The sequence below is a fragment of the Prenolepis imparis genome, unplaced genomic scaffold (assembly GCF_030444845.1).
Source record: "Prenolepis imparis isolate NDT839.2.m4 unplaced genomic scaffold, iyPreImpa1.0 SCAF_7, whole genome shotgun sequence".
NCBI lineage: Eukaryota > Metazoa > Arthropoda > Insecta > Hymenoptera > Formicidae > Prenolepis > Prenolepis imparis.
In genome coordinates this window covers 10,820,957-10,840,536 of record NW_028141165.1, presented here as the reverse complement: position 1 = coordinate 10,840,536, position 19,580 = coordinate 10,820,957, and the positions used below count along the sequence as shown (strand labels likewise).

The 19,580-nt window shown below is 37.0% G+C and overlaps 2 protein-coding genes across 3 annotated transcripts in view; one reads left to right on the top strand and one right to left on the bottom strand.

Moving 5' to 3' along the window:
* The window catches only part of LOC145938119 (uncharacterized), a 252,577-nt gene that overhangs the window by 12,256 nt on the left and 220,741 nt on the right, over nucleotides 1–19,580 (bottom strand). For both annotated transcript variants that reach the window (XM_083041522.1, XM_083041523.1), the window contains exons 11-12: nucleotides 2,279–3,190; nucleotides 813–1,064 (exon numbers count right to left, since the gene is read on the bottom strand). In XM_083041522.1, the coding sequence (XP_082897648.1) occupies nucleotides 813–1,064; nucleotides 2,279–3,190 (1,164 nt within the window). The remainder of the gene's footprint in view (nucleotides 1–812; nucleotides 1,065–2,278; nucleotides 3,191–19,580) is intronic.
* LOC145938120 (uncharacterized) overlaps nucleotides 3,804–19,580 on the top strand; it is a 245,478-nt gene continuing 229,701 nt past the window's right edge. Inside the window, exons 1-3 of the mRNA XM_083041524.1 lie at nucleotides 3,804–3,854; nucleotides 4,631–4,787; nucleotides 4,886–4,928. The gene's annotated coding sequence lies outside the window, so the exon portion shown is untranslated. The remainder of the gene's footprint in view (nucleotides 3,855–4,630; nucleotides 4,788–4,885; nucleotides 4,929–19,580) is intronic.

Genomic DNA, 19,580 nt, shown 5'->3' with positions numbered 1-19,580 from the left:
TTGACTGTTATTTCACGCATATATATGAGATAGCCCTAGGTCTAGCGACGCATAATTCAGCGTTTATCAACGCGCTGTCGCAGTCTGTTTGTCACAGAGAGCTACGCGAATGTCGCGCTAGATTATATACGCGGCTGTCACGCACCCTCTCGCGACGAGATTTCGTGCGACGCAACGGATGACAATCGCTGACTCTGCGATTTCGATTGGATGGCGCAGCCTCCATGTCACGGGCAAGTTATTGGAGTACGTTCAACGTTTTGCGGAAAGACGGAAAATTTCGTCGCGTCTTCCCGGTCGGGCATAACCGCGATAAATTCGCACAAAACTCAATCTTAAGAGGACACATCGTCTTGTGCCATATATTTATGGAATATTGATTTTTGTACGATATTTATTATTTGATACATATGCAGAAGCTTGTCTCGCACACTATCTTATTTCTTTCTTTTTGACAATCCATAAATAAAATTTATGAAGTGAATATTTATGAAATTATTTTCCAAATGCTAAGATTAAAGTTGCAGCGACGTACATAATTTTAAGAAAAGTTATAAATCAGATTTTGTAAATAAAATTTGCACATTATTTTTATAACAATAGATTTTTCATATTATTCAAAATATTTTTTAAAAAAGATATCAGAAAACTTGAGATTATTGCACACACATTTCTAACGTGATAGATTTGAATATACATATATTGCGGGCGTATATTGTATGCTCGTTCTTGGTATTCCCACATTAACGCTAATCCGGGATGAAATGGCGCAACGACGGGAAGCGAGAGGGTTGACGAAGGTTGCCACTTACCGGTGCTGGTAGCGTTGAAGGCCAACATCGGCGTGGGTGGCGGGATGCCCCTCTGACACGCTATGGGACTGGCAGTCAAACTGACAACTCCGCCGCTCTCTTTGTACATGAAGCACAGTCTACGGCTGTTTCTGTAGGGTTGTGCTCTATTGTTGCTCTCGCTGTTCGACCACGCTGTTCTGCGCGCCAACGGGGTGGCGATCACGAACTGCGTACCCTCGGCGTCGAACCATCTACCGTGGCAAGAGTAAGCTGGAAGGCAAAGAGAGAGAGCGCGCGAGGCTGCTAGAGAGATCTTCGCGAAATGCGTGGAACGAGGGAAGAGTGGGCTTGGTTTGAGAAAGTTTCGGGATAATAACGGGTCGGGCGCCTCGACGGCCGTTACCCTTCGAGTGCCATTATTCCCCCGAAATAAACTTCGAGGCGATGTCGAGGGTCGAGAGAATATCAACGGGGACCGAGAAACCTCTAGTCTATATGAAAGCGGGGGAGGAGGGAAGCGGACGTGCCTCGCGGTTCTTTAAATGCTTCGATCTTTGCGAAAGAAGAAGCGTAGCTCTCGAATATCATTTCCGTCGTAATGAAGTTGCGACATTATCGTGATTGATAAACGACACAAATTTCGGCCCCGTATATATAAGATCTGTGTCGCTTAATATCGTCGCTTTCACGCTGAAGACTCGAATTCGTCATACTGTCCCCAGGTAATATTTTCGTAAGCGCGATAAATATTGTGTCGTCTCTTTGGCGAGCTTTACTGCTAACATTTACTTAATTAATATTAGCCACGCAAATTCTCTCAGAGGAGGCTCTTTGTGACTATATATATATTTGATGAACGGTTCTTATCTCTTTTTGTGTACTCAAGACGAGAGAGAGGGGCGCGAGTGTTAATTTTTTCTTCTAATATCAAAAAACCCCGGCAGAAACGAGACACGTCGCTTATCTATGCGAGTAACTCTTGTGCTCATCAATCATATTCTTTATAGACATTTTGAATCGATATTAATGAAATTGTGGAAAAAAGATAGCTGTGTAAAATTTTTTAAAAAGATGATACATATTTGAACATTTTTCAATATATAGAGTGTTTTAGATTTATCGCGCAATTTTATAAATCCTTTGAATTCGCGATCTTTCTGCTCGATCTAAAATTATTTTTCTCTTAAAGAAAGTAATAAAAAGTGACAGTTTATGTGTGATTAAAAAAAAACATCTCTCGGAAAATAAATGATATAGAGGTACGAAAAGATAATAAAACCTTATTCTTTTCCGAGATTTATGCCAGAGTAAAAAATCGGCTTTGATCAACGGTTTCTATAACGTTAAAAAGACGCTCTTTAGCTGCGTCGAATTCTCTACGCTCAAAATGCCTTGAAAAAATAATCCTACCTTACTCAAGGGGCCAGTACGGCACAAGGCTCTCGGTATGATACGATAAAGAGGAAGAAAAGGCAGATAATTACCGGTGATAGCGTCGTCGACACAGTCACTTTGAAACTCCATCCTGTCCGCTGTGGAGCAACCCACGGTTAAGGTCGTCACCTCGGAGTTGCACCTCGAGTCATCCTCGTTCCTCTTCTCCCTCCTTTCCGGAATGTTATCGTCTCTCTCGGGTTCCTCGAGTTCCCTCTTCATCCTTAGAAGATCCTTGTAGGTCATATAACCTTTGTCGGCCGGAGTGTCGGACGCGGATCTCTTTCGCGGTGGGCTTTCGGCTTCCATATAATCCCCGAAATAATCGTCCTGCACCTGAAGCGAGCTGGAGCTCCAAGCGTCTTCCGCGATCCACAACCGTCTGATCATATCCGTGTCATTGGGTCGAAAGTCTTCTATATTTCTCCTTCTAAAGTCTTCACTTTCGCTATCAACCTTCGCGTATTCAGTCTCGTGCGAGGCGTGTTCCGCGAAACCATCGGCGGCGCGTGATCTTCTTGTTTTAGAACGCGAACTCTCCGCGATGCGTTGCTCCGAATGATCGCCCGACCTCCTGACCTTCGAACGCAAGGCACGCTCTAGGAAGGTATCCCCCAGCTCGGAGGATCTCCTCGACAAGGTGACGGCCGCCTCTTCTAGGCTATAGTCTTTGTGACCCCGATTGCCGCCGCGATTCGAGCGCGCTCGCCGACCCATTCTCTCGTGGACCAGATACTCGTTGTTGGCCCGTCTCTTCTCCACCTCGTAATCCAGCTTGCGGCCCCGACGATCCTCGTTCCTCTCTTGAGCGTGTCGCACTTTTTCGCCGTCGTGACGGATGAGCAGGGATTCTTGCTGGTGTTGGCTTCTACGACTCTCGCGCGTATTCCGTTGATTCCTATTCACGTCTGTTACCGTGAACTTACCCAAGTATGGACAAGTGCGCGGTTCCGGAGAACTCGCTGTAACAAGAAACAAACCTCGAACGTTACCAAGTGTCGGGGGATTCCGTCTTGAAGGAGACACGAATCAAAATCAATATAAAGGTCCATGAAGTTGTTATAAAAATGAATGTGCTTAATACATGCACACATATTGTAAAATTCACATGATCAGCTGATGCTCAAAATATTAATAAAATTGCTTTCTAATTTCTAGTATCTTGAATTTAATTGTATCAACAGCGTTAAAATAAAAAAAATAATTACAACAAATTTTTTAATTTTTTAATTTTACTAGAACACAAGCTTCACAATTCTTCGGTTTTATGTTAAAAAAATGATATTTTTTAAAAATAATATAAAGTTTGTTTAAACTCGATTAATATTTTTTGACAGAAATCAGCTGATAACTGTCAAAAATATTAATTGAGTTTAAAGTATTGTAACATATTATTATTTTAAAAATTAATTAGCAAATTAACGTTTTAATCAGCTGATTTTTGTCAAAAAATATTAATAAAGCGAAAATTTGCTAATTAAATATTCTAGCTTACATATTTATATTTATATTGTATATGTTATAATGCGCAATAATAAGATTATTCTAATATATGTATGTATTTTATTTGTTACAGGTAGCATTGTGATACACAGCTGATTCACGCGTCGTCTATTGCACGTATCGGTGAGTGAGAAATTGTTTATTTTATAACATTTCTATAGCGATAATGGGGGTGTATATAATATGTTGAAAATATTAAAATAATAATATGTTTTACATAATATGTTATCATATTTTTAAAAATATTAATAAAGCGAAAATTTGCTAATTAAATATTCTAGCTTTTACATATTTATATTTATATTGTGTATGTTATGATTTGCTAATTAAATTTTAAAATAATAATATGATAAAAGTTATAAAATAGTAATATGTTGTAATAATGTTATAATACCTTATTCTCGATTAATATTTTTTCTTTCTAAAACTATATCTTTTCGAACGAATCTCCTTCAAGTTTTAATTAATTATTAATATTAAGTCATGTATATAGTATCGCGCGCGCGCTATTAGCATGAAGTTGCCGATGTTTGTAGCTTCGGCCATTACCGAAACGCCGCGAGTATCAGGCAGTTGGAGCTGCGTCCCGCTGTGATTAATTAGTAAGCATAATCGTTAGAAACGATTTCTAACCTTTGTATTGTAATATTTATCAATCGCATATCATAATTTCAACGTTGATATGTAGTCGTAATTGTTCGAAACGCATATTTCGCGAAAAATTCGATGCAAAATCTCTTGCCAACATAACCCAATTGTTTTCGCGCGCACGAATTGCGTGGATATATTTATCGTTAATTCTAGTTTACATATATGGTTTATATACATTTATATTGTGTATGTTATAATGCGAAATAATAAGATGATTCTAATACATGTATGTATTTTATTTGTTACAGGTAGCATTGCGATACACGCGTCGTGTCGGGAGTGCCGTGTAAAGTGTCGGGCGGTCGTAATTATTTGTATTTTCGCGAGTGTCGTGAGTGCTATCATGGACTAAGAGAGGAGGAGGAGGCTCGGGGAGGCATCGGGCGACAGTGGGGCAACTGTGAGGTATGCAATATAAAATCATTTTTTCTAAACTGCATTGTTTATGAGATATTCGACACACATATGTATACTTATACATAATTTGAATATTTTGTTTTCAGATCAATGTGTGCTGTGTACTACAATTCCGCTTTGTACGTATCGGTGAGTGAGAAATTGTTTATTTTATAACATTTCTATAGCGGTAATATGAAGGTGTATATAATATGTTCAAAATATTAAAATAGTAACATTTAAAATAATATGTTATATAATATCTTTTTCGCGATTAATAGTTTTTGACAAAAATCAGCTGATAATTGTCAAAAATATTAGTCGAATTTAAAATATTATAACATCTCTTTCTAAATAGGCATGTTAAGTCGATTCTCGCAAGTATTGTTGCATCTTTTCCGCAATACTGATTGACTGTTTTGATTCGTATTGTGCGTTATATTCGTAGCATCGAGAGGCTGTCATCGCGAGGATTAGTAGTTTAACAGTTTGTTCAAAATAAAATAAAATAAAATAATGTTTTAAATAATATGTTATAATACTTTAAACTCGATTAATATTTTTGATAGTTATCAGCTGATTTCCGTCAAAAAATATTAATCGAGTTTAAAGTATTATAACATATTATTTAAAACTAATATTATTATTTTATTTAATTTTATTTTGAACAAACTGTCAAACTGTATAACCCTCGCGATGACTACGAATATAACGCACAACGGGAATCTTGACAGACAATGAGTATCGAGGAAAAGCGACAACAATAAACTTCGATATATGCGAGTATCGACTTTACATATCTTTTTTAGATATGGAATCGTAAATTAAAAATTTTTGAAGTATTTGAATTTGTAGAGTAAATAATTATTCTAACGATATGTATAATATCGTATATCATGAAAATAATACACACATATTGTGGTTAGAGAATTTTATATACAAATATGTATAATAAATTTGCAATATTGTATTAATGATATAAAATATCGCAATTTCTTCATATGAAACATTAATATAACACTCTCATATAATCGCGATGTACGATTATATTTTATATTTACGATAAAGCAATTTAATTTAACATGTGAGATACGTAAATAGTAAAAAATAGCGGCACAATAAATGCATAAAAATGTATAAACATTTATCACAGATGTGAAACTTTTTATCACTCAACACAGACTAGTGAAAAATTTTGTATGAATGATACAAAACTACAAATGCGCGTATGATATATATTACACGCGCGTGACGGTATTATTTTATTAAAAGTTATCTGTACGCATAAATACTAATAGACGCAAATGGCATCGTGGATAAAAAGAGTCGCTGTAAATTAATGATCTTATCTACGAAAGTAAAGTACCGATATGCCCGTAATTTCTACGGCCTAAGAAGAAACTTTGAAGTTGAGTCTTAAACGGAATTTTAAATGCCGTAACTTTAGAAGTTGGGACAAGAAGCTCGGCGAAGGTTATCGATCCCTGCTAATGATACTTTCTTGTTAGTGAGAAAGTACGGTATATTTAACCTGAGAGAAAAAAGTTTTGAAAAGAGACGCGAATGTCCGATTCTATATTCGCATAATCATATTATACAATCTTACGTATTCCAAAATAGTTCAAAATATTATATACATGTGATAGTTTGAAATTTTTACAGAACTTATGCTAGTCATTTTTCCGGAGCAGTTAAATTAAAATAGTTAAACACAACTTGTTATATACAAGACTAGCTCAAAAAGACTGACCGTAGCATTATTCTTTTCTCCAATCTTTCACGAAATTTTATATTAGATTTTAAAACTTTATTATAAACTTTATATTTTTAGTATTAGAGTAATTATTATTTTATTTTAAAATTTATATATATATATATATATATATATATATATATCCAATTCACCGAGATATTCCTCTACTTCCCATCTTTCCATACATTTTTCTCTTTATATACATATAATATGTGACATAGTAAATATCGTGCCAATCACGCGCAAACAAGAGAAACGCATTGTGGTCTTAATGGAAGCTCGTTAGATCGCTGGAGAGGAGAAAAAGGAGGCCAAGAGTCTCTTTGCAGGCCCGAGAAAGCAACGGAAGACGGCGAATGACTATAACGAGAGAGAACGTAAATCGACCATAGGCAGGCACAATGCGAACTCTAATGAGACTAAATCTGACGACGCACCCTCGAGTCAAGGGTGCCACCCTCCCTTAGCCCGCTGAGCTGTGCATTATCGTTTTATCTCGATACCGAGTCTTCGAAACTCGTAGACTAACGATCACGAGAGTTTTGTCCGCTTTCTTTTACATTTTACATATATACAACACGTTCCTCGGATAAATTGAAAGCACGCGATACACGATGTTTACGAAAAAAAGGGAAGAAGAAAGGCATATCGATTATCCTGTAGAGAAAATACGAAGGGCTTAATTGCTATTTCGAAAGAGTTGAAAAAGCTCGGGCAAAGGGATTCGGAAAAATTTACATTTACTTGCTCTTAATTAGAAAGTAAGATTTGGTTAAAAAAGTAACAGGATCTCTTTCTAATTAAGTCTCAGGAAGATCCGATTTAACAACATTACTATTCTATTTTTATTTATTCGTAAATCAATTATATTGAAAAACACGAAAATAGTTAAAAAGTAATTGCAGTGAAATACATGTGGAACGGAAATTCAGATTAATTATTTATTAGAGATTGATTTAATTCTCTTGTGTGTTTTCGACAAAGGGATAAACTGTCGTTTATATTTTTACGCTGTTGTTTCATTTTGCATTCGTAAATTTTATAAGTCAAATCTCGACGGTAGTTTTGCGACGACATCGCAAAAATCTCGTTATTTTTACGGTTAATTAGACACGATTTTATGGCAACGCAAAAGCGATGTTCGGTCTCGGCAAAGGAGACTTGATTTTTCCGATTCGTTAAGCGATTCCCGGTACGAAGGACCTGCCTAAAAGGACGGTACGCTAAGGGCGAGTGGCTCTCGGGGAGTGGAAACAGGGAATCGGTCCCTTTGGTCCATCTCGATTCCTTTTTGCTCGATCGAACGAGCGAATTATGCCGATCGTTATTGTTGCTTTCGTACGTCAGAATATTATGAATATCATGAAAAGCATAAATTTCCCGATAATAAAGGATTTACAGTTTAGAGACTATCTTTTAACTCGCGAGCACTTAACTTTGACAGATTATCATAATATTAATAATAATAATATAAATAATAATAATAATGATTAAAAATGTTGTTCCGATATATTACAATACTCATAAAGATAAGTACTGTAGTGAATACATTATTCGATAGCTCTTTATGTGATGGCTCTTCATCATTATATACGATAGCTCTTTATTATATACATTATTTTATACTTTGCGTAAAATCGATCCGCTTTTACATGTTATTGGGGAAACAGCTTGTCATAAATCGCAAATTAGGGATACATGTATAAAGAATATATCATCCCTTATCTCAATGCGCTAATCTGTTCTGAGAATCATGCAACAATCAAGTTTTATAGGAGTCTGGTTGTCTTTAGGGATTATAATCATGGACTAAACTTTGCAACTTTGCGTGTTTGTAAAAACATGAAGACAATTTTCAAAAGTTCTTACAGTCTTGTTATATTAAAAGGAAAAAAGTGATAGAAGTTCACTTAGCTCTCTATATATTGTACCATAAAGTACAAATCATAAAAAGTGTGCATGCGGTAGATTAATATATTTTTAACGTTATTAATGAAAGAGAGACGAATAAATTTTTACACGTTTTCATTAAATTAAAAAAAAATTAATGGACAACAGATGTAATTGTATTTTTTTTTGCGCGCTTCACAAATCACCCTGTTCGTCGTCGCAAACGATATACAATATTTATATCCCGCGGCAGAAATACTTATTGGCAACAAATCGCGCTCTCGATAATCGATAACAACCGCAAGCGTTAAATTACCCGGCGCAGCTTTCCAACTCTCGCTAACTTGAAGTAAACCAGCTATCCAATCCGCTTTCGGAATGAAGAAAATCATGGAATTAATCACGACAATTACCCGTACTGTCTCGGCCAAGGGAGGAGATCAGGTTCACGACCTCGCTCGCATTTCCTTAACAGGCCTTGCTAAATTTACGCGATATCGCAACTCGAGCAAGATAATAGAAATTAAATCAATGTAGCTTCAAACATCGCGAACACTTGCGAACTATTTCGACCTTTTAAATCGTATAAATTTATACTTCTAAAAATGTTAACGGTTTAGTTGCCGAATTGCTTGCTGATCAAAAAATTAAAAAATTATATATTGTTTTTTTTTCATTTGCAATTAATTGAAATCTGAAATATAATTTCCATTTTAGAATATTTATTTAAAATAGTATTTTATGGATTTATTTCATGATTCATATAACTCGTGAAAATATTTTAAAAACTGAAAATAAATCAGATTCATTTAGCGTCCATTGAGCGGAATATTCGATTAAGATTAAAGATCGTAAGAAGTGGAGAGCTCAAAATTGATTACAAGAGAGCGAGTTTTTTTTATTATCCGAAGAGAAGACGATGTAATAAGATGAGAGTTGTGGATCCGTCATAACATTAACCTCCCGACCTGATGTCTTACTATAGAGAGGTAGTTTTAATTCAAAAGCCCCCGTAGGCGAACCGATACCGATTAGTCACCACGGCATTATCCTGTCACATCGAGCGAGTCCGCGTCATTCCCTGGCGAAGCGTTGCTTCTTGACACGGCAGTTCCAAGTTTTTAATTAATCGGTCGAGTGCTGTGCCTCCCTCGATTTTGCTCTCTGCTCTCTCCACCCCTCCTCTCTGCGTAGACCCTTTTCAGGAAACGAAACGCCCTAACGATCGATCTCTAACGGACGAGAGAAACGGATCGGAAATTTCGCCCCGTTATCGCGTGCTTCGTTTGCCTCGTTCATAAGAGCTCAAGTTCGTAAGAGTTTTATTCGTTTTGCATCATCATGCAGCAACGAGAATGACGTAACCGCGCGTTTTGTAATCGTGATCGTATAAATGTATTTAATATACTTTACTCATAATTAAAGACATTATTGTTGTCTATCTTTTTTAAGAAGCAATAAAAATTGCGAAATATGAAATTATTTCGAATTTTCGTTGCTGCTTTATTTAAACTTCCTCAAGATATGTCTTCTTTTAATCGCGAATGCAGTTTTGCTTCGTATTGAAATGACCGAAATTTTATTTCTTATCTAGGAACAAATATTTGCTAAACGAAGTGGCATATTTCATTATACTTCGGGAGGGTTGAATCGCTAAATCGCTGCTTTGCTTATCGTCGTCGGAAGTTAAATCGAATGTATCGAATGAGTGGAAGTTTGTAAATAAGAAAACAACCCGCACTTGTCTTTTCCCGTTAGCGCACATTTCTCTTCAGGAAGATAGATGCGCCGATACCCCGCGTACTTTTAGCTGACGATTTACATTCGGGAGTTTCCGCGATAATACTTTTATCTAGGCAGGACGGATTAAAGAGGAAGGTGATAAAAGAGGGCGCCAATTATTCTTCGAGCAAAGAGCGAGATCGCGACTGGCGAGCTCTCTTTGTTTCGTCCGCCCGGAAATGACGCCTCGATTCTCGCCAAAGCGATAAATTTTCGGCGGAAATAACTTTTGGCAGGGTAGATGGGGGCGAGGGAATACACGTAAAATGAAGGACAGGGGAGAAGGGAAGGCGAAAGGATAAGCGGAGGATCCTTCTCGAAACAACCACGCGCGTTTATTTTCGTTTGGAAAAAAAAGCAGATCGGAAGATTCGAGGAATCCGTTTGCGTCATTCGATAAATTACGGTTGTATTTATAAAATAAATCATCCTATCGTCCTCTCGAACGGATCCTCCAAGACAATTTTAACGAAATATCGTCATATCGAAATACGTTAAGCGGGTTATTTTTATTTCACCTAGAAATAATAACTAATATATATATGTATATATACATATATGTATATATTAATATTTAGCAAAAGGATGAATATTCGGATTAACGAATTAAAGTTAATTTTCTCGATACAATTTTAACTTATAATAGGTAAGAGATTTCATTAATTATTAGTTATAGAATGTTCAATAATCGACATAAAATAAGATTTGAATCAACTCTAATTTAGATTAGCTATATAAATTGGAACTATTTTTATATCTATGAAAAAGTTTGATAAGATCATTAATATCGTAATATCGTGAGATAAATAATCTTATAATAGCGTGAAATATAAATCGCTTATCTATTTTTCGTCCAATATTGTATTGTACATTTATAGAATTGTACTTTATAATATTTGGAACAATGAAATTAACTTTACATTAAATTAAATCGTTGAACGTGATAATATAATTTCTGTTTCATTTAGTGTCCATTACATTAATTAATCAATTATTCATAATAGAAATCCTTAATTTATCTCATGTTTCCAAATTCGTATATTTAATCGCGAAGCTATTTCGTGAAAATCGCAAAGCGTATTTTTAAAAAGAAATCAATAAACTTTAGTTTCAATATTTATAAAATTTATGTTGTTTGTGTTCATTATTATTTTCGACACAATATTGTTGAATTTTGTTATTTCATTGGAAAATTAATATTTCTAACATCAAATTGGAGCATTAATAAGCAGCAAAATCGCGAAATGTAACAGCCATAGGATCGCGAATTTAATTAATTAATCAATCATATTCAATGCTCTTGATTTAGCTCGTACACTTAAATTACCATATATCGATTCATTATCCTGCACGCAAAAAAATTTCTAGATGTCGCAACAAAAATTATCGCTATTTTTTGTATCTGATAGAATATCGTTTGTCACAGATAGAATTATCGTTTGTCACAGATAGAATTTTTTAGTTCTGTCTCTGTCATTTAGATTGATTACGTGCAAAATATATACGATATTACAATATTTGCTAATTGTTTATCTACCTCAGTTAATTTTTCGCACCTACAAAATTTTTGCTATAGTTGCAAAATCATTTTTTTTAGTGCGTTTATTATCGCCTGCATTTTCACCGTGTAACAAAGAGAGAAAGAGAGAGAAGGGGAAAGAGACAGAGATTTCATCGAGGTTCTCGAGATACGAAATATAACAAAAATCTCTTCGTGCAGCTATGCGGAAAAATGGTCCATCAATTCCGCGGAACGCTAGCTTCTCTACAAATATAAACGCCGGAGTAGCAATTCGAAAATATTCGCCATCGCCGACAACGGAATTTTATCGTAGTGAAATGCACGCGTCTCTGCGAGTAAACACGGATGACAACCGGTGTAATTAAACCTGAGTGCACGGCGGGACGTCGATCGTTACTGGCTTGATTATTATTGGCCGGGCAACATTTCGACCTGATTCCGTCCAATGCCGGCCGCCGACATAATTTTGTGTCGCGAATATTAAACCGTTAGATATAACCGTGCGGTCGCCTCGCCCTCGTTGAAATATCCCGCAAAATTCATCGAACTAATCGAAATACCTGTGTCACCCATGTACCTCGTTAGAAACTGGAATAAACAGGAGGTTGCGGTGAACGCGGAAAAGAGGGGGGACGAGCTAATAGTCAACCTTGTCGCGCTAACGATTACATTTCCGGTGAACGTGCAAAACATACGCATTATGTTTCTTTAATTCTAAAACTGAAAATGAGAAAAATATATATATGTAAGCGTAACGTACGTGTCATTAAAATTAAAATGTATTATTAATCCGAAACCGTGTGCCGATAATTTTAAATTTTCCATTATTTTTTATCGCGGAATTATTTTACGACATTTTTTAACACACAATTAAAATTTTAATGCTATAAAAATAATGCTGGAAAAAATGATTTAGAAGTATTTTTTCAGTGAGCATAGCTCTGTACCTCAAATTTAACAATTTTAAGAGATTGAGCACTAACATTATTGGATTTAAGAGTCAGTGTTTTAAATGCTGCCGCGAGTTGATGAAAAGGAACGTACCGTTTTTCATTAATTCTGGCTTTTATTAAATTTCACCGAGTGCACCGAATTTCTCATTGAACGCGCGCGCGAGAGAGCACCCTTTTGGAAGATAAAATTATTTCCATAATGCGATGCATATTTCGAACGCGATGCAATAATAAGCCGACTTGGCCAATTCATGTTTTTCACGATGTGATTTTATTAATTGTATCGAAAGAGTGAGTGTCCTTTCATTAATTAATGCAGTCCGATGCAATATTATGATTTAAAATATTACGCTGGATTCCGCTGTATATATGTATATATAGCGATTGCCAATATTACTCGCCATTTATTATTCCAGCTACAATATATTGACGCGAACTTAATTAATTCGCAGTGGAACGATCATTCGTTGCGCGTAGCACAAAGTAGACATCAATTAGTGGACTGGCATCAGTGCAATCAACAAGATACTCAACGAAAACAATGTTTCCGTTTGGTTACGTAGTTTTTCCTTTTTGTTGCGCGCTCGGCTCTCTCGCTTTTTTTTTATTCCTCGCTTTTCCGGTGGATAAACGCGCGTCTGGCTTCTTTCGTTTAATCTGGACGTACTTGTATTACGATTTAAAATGATCAAAGTAGCGTTGTAAGAAACAACGTTGCCTCGTAATAAAAGTTTCATGAAGCCGAACGAACCGGGGAGAAAATCTGAAGTGCCGGAGGAAAAACGGAGAAAACAGAACGGACATAATAGAGAAATAAAGAGAACCGTCCAGTGTAGATCGGTGCTATATTATAAAATATCGAAATGTCTCTCTCTGTGTGTGTGTGTGTGTGTGTGTGTGTGTGTGTGTGTGTGTGTGTGTGTGTGTGTGTGTGTGTGTGTGTGTGTGTAGGGGATGATACGCGACGGAAGGGAATCGCGAAGGATTATCTCGAGGGAATAAAAATGTCGATCTCGAGACTCGACGCGTCGCGAATTTATCACCCGAAATTTTAGTAACCGAGGGCCCCGTCGTAGAGAGCCATTCTCTCTCGCCTTTCTTTCCTAGTTAATTATCAACTATTCCGAGGCAGTTTCTGAATTAGCTTCCGATTATTCCGGCTGCTCCTTGCTAATTGTAAGCGCAACTTCGCCAGCGGACCGAGAAGAATCGTTCCCGAGCGGAACAGTCGCGCTAGATCATGAACTCACCCGAAACTTTCGGTGAAGAAGGAGTGTATCGGAGAACTACATGCGGCAAGTTGCGGTTATAGTTTCGAGCGTAACGGGATTCATTAAAACTGGACAAAAGGATGGGGGAAGAAAGTAAACATGGGAATCCGCGCGGTCTATTAATCTGTGACAAGTTCAGAATTCGAAATTCCTTTACGTGTATATAGCACTAATTTCAACAATAATTATAAATTAACATATATATTATTTATAAATTATATATGAGTTTTACATGTCATATATATGCATGTAGGATTTTCAGGTTGAATAAATCATTTTCCATTTGTGAAAGAATTCGTCCCAATTTTTATTTTAAAGTGGATTTTTCCTTTAGGAAAAATATTAATATTTTTTTATTGTAGTTTCTTACCTTTCGGGGCATTATATACTTTTATAATTAATTTTAAATCGCAAATCTAAAGCAAATAGGAAATTAAAAAAGTTTAATATATATATCACTTTCATAATATACCTTTCATTTATAAATGTTTCAAGATTTTCTACAAAAATTGGCAAAAAATCTTCAAAATTATTGCCGGTTTAAAAATTTCTCGTAAAATAAAAATTTATTCTTTCATTCTGCTCATCTGATTGCGACATTCTTCTTTCGAACGATGCCGATACCTTCGGCCATCGCTACGTTATAATCATCAATGGACACGCGATGCAACGATAATGTGGTAAGAAAGGTATCCCGCAGAGGGGAGATTCTACGACCCGCACACCGCGTTAGCTCATAGCCGAGTAAAGTTCACCAAGGAGAGAAAGCTCGAGGAGAAGGATCCGTGAGGGGGTTGTAACGGAGTCAGGTGACCCGTGTCAAGTTCAAAGACGCGAATGCTAACCCCGTCACCGACGTTTATTCCGCGTTCGTGAAAGGCCAGGGAAAGAGAGAGAGAAAGAGGCAGCCATGGAAAGAGATCTCCCTGATCGAACCACCGTGAAAACGCCGGGCTCCTTCGACGCAGAAATTATTTTCTTCGCGACTTTAATCCTGCTTTCCGGCTGTTAGACGCGACGTCTTTGCACGCTTCTCGGAGTTCTCTCTCGATCAAGGGATGATAGAGAAAAATTTTCGCTCTTTTTTTCCTCGTGTTGCGCGATACTTTCGATGTCGTGCCTTTCAATCCGACGACGACGAGAGGAGAATCGAAACATCCATACATATATCCATTCATTTGACGGCCGTCGATATCGCTCCGCGCGCGAGCTCGCTTTTCCATAATCGCGTTTCCCATTATCCACTCTCTGCGCCGGATAGCTTTTTATAGTCGACGCCTCGGAACTCGCGCCGACTTCTGCATTAACGAATGCATTAAGGATTATCGGCACGACACAATAATCGCGTTAGCCCGTCGTCCGTATTTATACACGGCGGCGTTCGTTGCGTTCGCGTACGTATATATTTTCGCAGATTTGATTTTCTACTTCTATAACGGGCGATACCCCGCGGGAACAGTGGCGGAACGGCGAAGTTTAATGAGATTAAGCGTGAAAAACGAGCGTCCATTGTATAATGCATATCGTGGCGATATTCGCCGAACGCGGGTTCCTCTCTCTCTCCTCGTTCTCTCAATTCGCAATTTAATATCTCACGAAAGTGAGAGACGACTGTCACCCTTCCTCCCCTTCTCCTCCTCCTCCTTCTACCGTCTTTTTCCGTCGTTTCTTCCTTTTTTTTCTGCGCGAAAAGCAAACCGACGGTCTCGAGGGACCGGAGCGCTCGAGCTTCTTTTCTCGCGACTCCCTCTCAATGTCGACAATGTCGCGAAAGACCGAGAACTTTTCCATTCTGATGAACTCACGTATCCGTCCGTCGTCTCCCTTGAAATGCCCGCGATGAATGGAATACGCATTATGCGTTGTGCGTAAAATTGCTATCCTAAAGTTATCATTAGCGACCGGCATTGTGTCAAGTTCTGCCGCATCGGAATAATGAAACTAATTTGAATTTCGATTCTGAGGAAGATTATAAAATACTATCTTCACTGAGAAATGTATAAAAGCTTGAAAATTATATATTATGTCGTCTCTCGATTATGTTTATTAAGGAAAGAATAACGTTTATTAAATTGGATAAATATTTTTTTTTAAATCATCGTTTTGATTAAATTAAGTTGAACAAACATTTTATAAACATCTATGATAATGACACATTTTTTATTAATTGGGAGAAGATATAACAGTGCGATCTTATTTTACAAAAAATAAAATAATGAATAATTTTTTAACACAAAGGACCAAAAATAATCTTGAAAATATGTTACGCTATTCACAGAAATATTTGTTCCGAAACGAAATTCCGTTCTTTGCGGATGACAAATCTATTAGTTTCGCATAACTTTACCGCGGTTACAATGTTAGCGGGTCGCTCAAACTTCGTATATAGAGAAACAATGGTCTTCGAAACAAGCGCGATACGAGCTCGCCCTTTCCCCCTTCCTTGCTAAAAAAAAATAAAAAAGATGAAAAAAGGACAAAACAAAAAAAAAAGAAAAACGGATGTCGCTGTGTCGACGAAAGTCAGAACGACAAATAATTCGTCGGAACGATCAAGCGCGGCGCCCGATAGAAATTCAATTCCCCAAGGGCGGCAACGCGTAAAAATGGCGCGTCCAACGAGATGGAATTTTTGGCACGCGTTTTTTTTCATACTTCATTGTGCCGGGCGTTCTTTCTCTCTTTTCCCGGGTTTCTCTTTGTCCGGCCTCGTGGCGCGTTTTCTCTCAGGCCCGGTTAGATCGGTTCGTTATGCGGCTACAGAGTTTTCCGTCCCCATTGAGTTTTCAGCCGCGGACCGATGTCCTACCAATAGCAGTGCGAAAAAAAAAACGTCGAAGGCAAATTAATTCGCGTGTTTGCGTCCTCGAGGATCGACTCTAAAGACCCCCGACCTTTGTTTTTTTTTAACTTTCTTTTTTTTTAATAATTCTATCAATTTTTCCCTTTTCGACAATCTTCCGTTCGCGACGGCATTTTCATATTTGACTCAATTATTTTGCGTCAACTCACGCACACTGCAGTCCGCTATTAAATTTCGATTGAAATTTGCTTAATAGTTTTACTGTCCTTCTCCATATAATTTCATTTCTCTTTTTCATTTATTTTCTACATTTTCTTACGCTCGGTGAGTAAGGTAAAAATTATGAATTTTAGTTCCGCAATTGAAAACGAAGATGGATGTTTGCTGATAAATTTATCTCTAACTGATATTTTCATGAAAAATATTACTGAAACGTAACAAAGAAGGATGACTTTTTATGAAACAATGGATATAACTCTTTAAAGAGCTCATCCATAAAAATTTTCGTGAACTTTTCCAGTGGTAGGATAATCAACTTACCGTGGCACAGAATATTAATGTGCATTTTTAACAGATAAAATCGCTCCCGTGTTCTTATGTAAAAATTTTTTCTCTTTAATTTTCGACAATTTAAATTGAAACAGTAATCATCGAGAGAAACGATATTTCCCTTCTAGATCAATAACATTGATAAATGCAGCATAAGAGAAAGGAGAAAATACAATTTTCAATCAATAAAAAATGGTATGATAATCGCACCAGTCTTTTCAACGACCACGTGAACTGAAACTTTATAAGCGCGTGCAAGGATTGTAACTAAAGAGGCTTCAAAAGCGAAACGTGGTCTATTCACCGCGAACAGGGATGCGATCCTCCCTCTGAAAAGTTTTAATGGACGCTTCACTGTTCACCGAAAGTACTTTAATTTTATCGGCAATACCAATTATGCATTCCGAGCATATGAATTACGCGTGCTTGGCGAGCATGGGCGTGTAATATATATTACTTGAACTTTCTACCGCAATAACGATGCTTTATGCACCGCTTTTCGAATCATGTTCGTTACACTAGCTATTCCACGAGAGAATCATATTAATAATGAAGTTTTCCATAGCGCAAATATCATGGTTGCTGCTTTTTTCAGTGATCTTGAAAGTGAGGCTTTTCACAACGAAAATTTTATAAAAATATAAGTTCCAGCCGTTCCTTATTTCCTTCAATTTCCGTTATTAAACAAGGGAGTGAAAAAATATAACTCAAATTAAAGCCAAGGAAAAATCCACCACAGATTAATAGTCTCCAAACAAATTGTTGAAAATAAACCTTTTACGCGTTTTCGCTTTTAAATCTTAATTAAGGGATTTTTAATCTTTATACTGCATAGCTGAATAACTACATAAATAAGAGTCTCTCCTTGAGAGAAAATCTAACGTATATTAACTGGAAAATAAGATGCGGTTAATTTCTTTTATCTTCAGCATTATTAGCTAATTAAGTTTATCGGTATAAGACGATTTTGTTCTAAAACGTATTTTTAAAAAGGATAAAGTGTTTCCTCTCTCTCTCTCTATTGTTTTAATGGAATCCAAAAATTTATCATTTTTCTGTCTCTAACCACAATTCTATTTCTTTTATCTTCAAAGAGAATTTTTAAAAATATTTTCCTTGCTCGGAGAGCAATTCGTAAGCTTTAAATATGCTATGGTACTTAAATAAGAAATGCGAGTCTGTATTCGAAGGGTTCTCCGGTCATTACGCAACTTATGCAAGGATATACATATTATACGTTACAAACAGGATAATCATGATTTTTATCGCACTGCGCAATGTACGATCGTAACAGTGTGTTTCATTGTGGTCGTGTTGAGAATTCGTAAAATCGTCATTAATGGATTATAGTCTCCCTTTCTTAAAAAGCTCAACTATAAACGGGGGATGTGAACGCCATTTCGGGCGGACGCAGCGAAAGCAGGGAGGAGGGCGAGTCACGGATAGAGGACGTTTTTAGCTGAGTTAGTATATTCGGTCGCTTATGTAATCAATATACGAGGGTGAGAACGAAGAAGAGGTGGAGGAGAGGAATAAGAAGGGGGGCCGGGAGAGAGGAAGGGCGCGTAAGGGCGAGTACGACGATAAGAGGGTGCGAAAGAAATAGAGGGAAGTTTATTCCGACAGAAATACGGAGGAATGAGGTAAGGCCAAGATGAAAGAGATGGAAGGATCGTGTGCTTTGTGCTGTTTAAGGGGCTGAAAAGTATTGGGAAAAGTATTTTAGAGGATAATCGATATATCAGGAGGGGGCGAGAGAAATACGCATTATAGAGATAGTCGTTAATTAGCGAACAGTTATCGGAAATAGATTTCTAATGCGATAACGCACAGCGATGGTCGACGTTATTATTGATACCCTGAAATATTAATAATCCTAATAGACCTATATCGCGCTTCGGCGAATCGAAAACGTTACCGAGAATTCTCTACGATCGATGCACGATGAAAGTCTCAGATGTGCTTTCAGATATAATTTCTCGTATAGCTTCCCCTCCGCGAGGCGTTTCGCGTTATCGAGAGAGAGCTTTTTGCCGCTTTAATCTTTCATATATACGAAAAGCGTAACTAAATTTTTACGTCCGACCAAATCGTGTTCGGCATCATAATTCCAAGTTTCATTATTTAAAGTGCGCTAAAGCCCGACGAAAATTTGGCGCGATGCACAATATATATTCTCGCGCAAACTTTCGTAAGTCATAAACATCTCGTCGTCGTTGTTATTAAAGAAGCGAGAGACCGCCTGTGTAATTTAAAATTATAGTTTGGTTTTCTTAAAT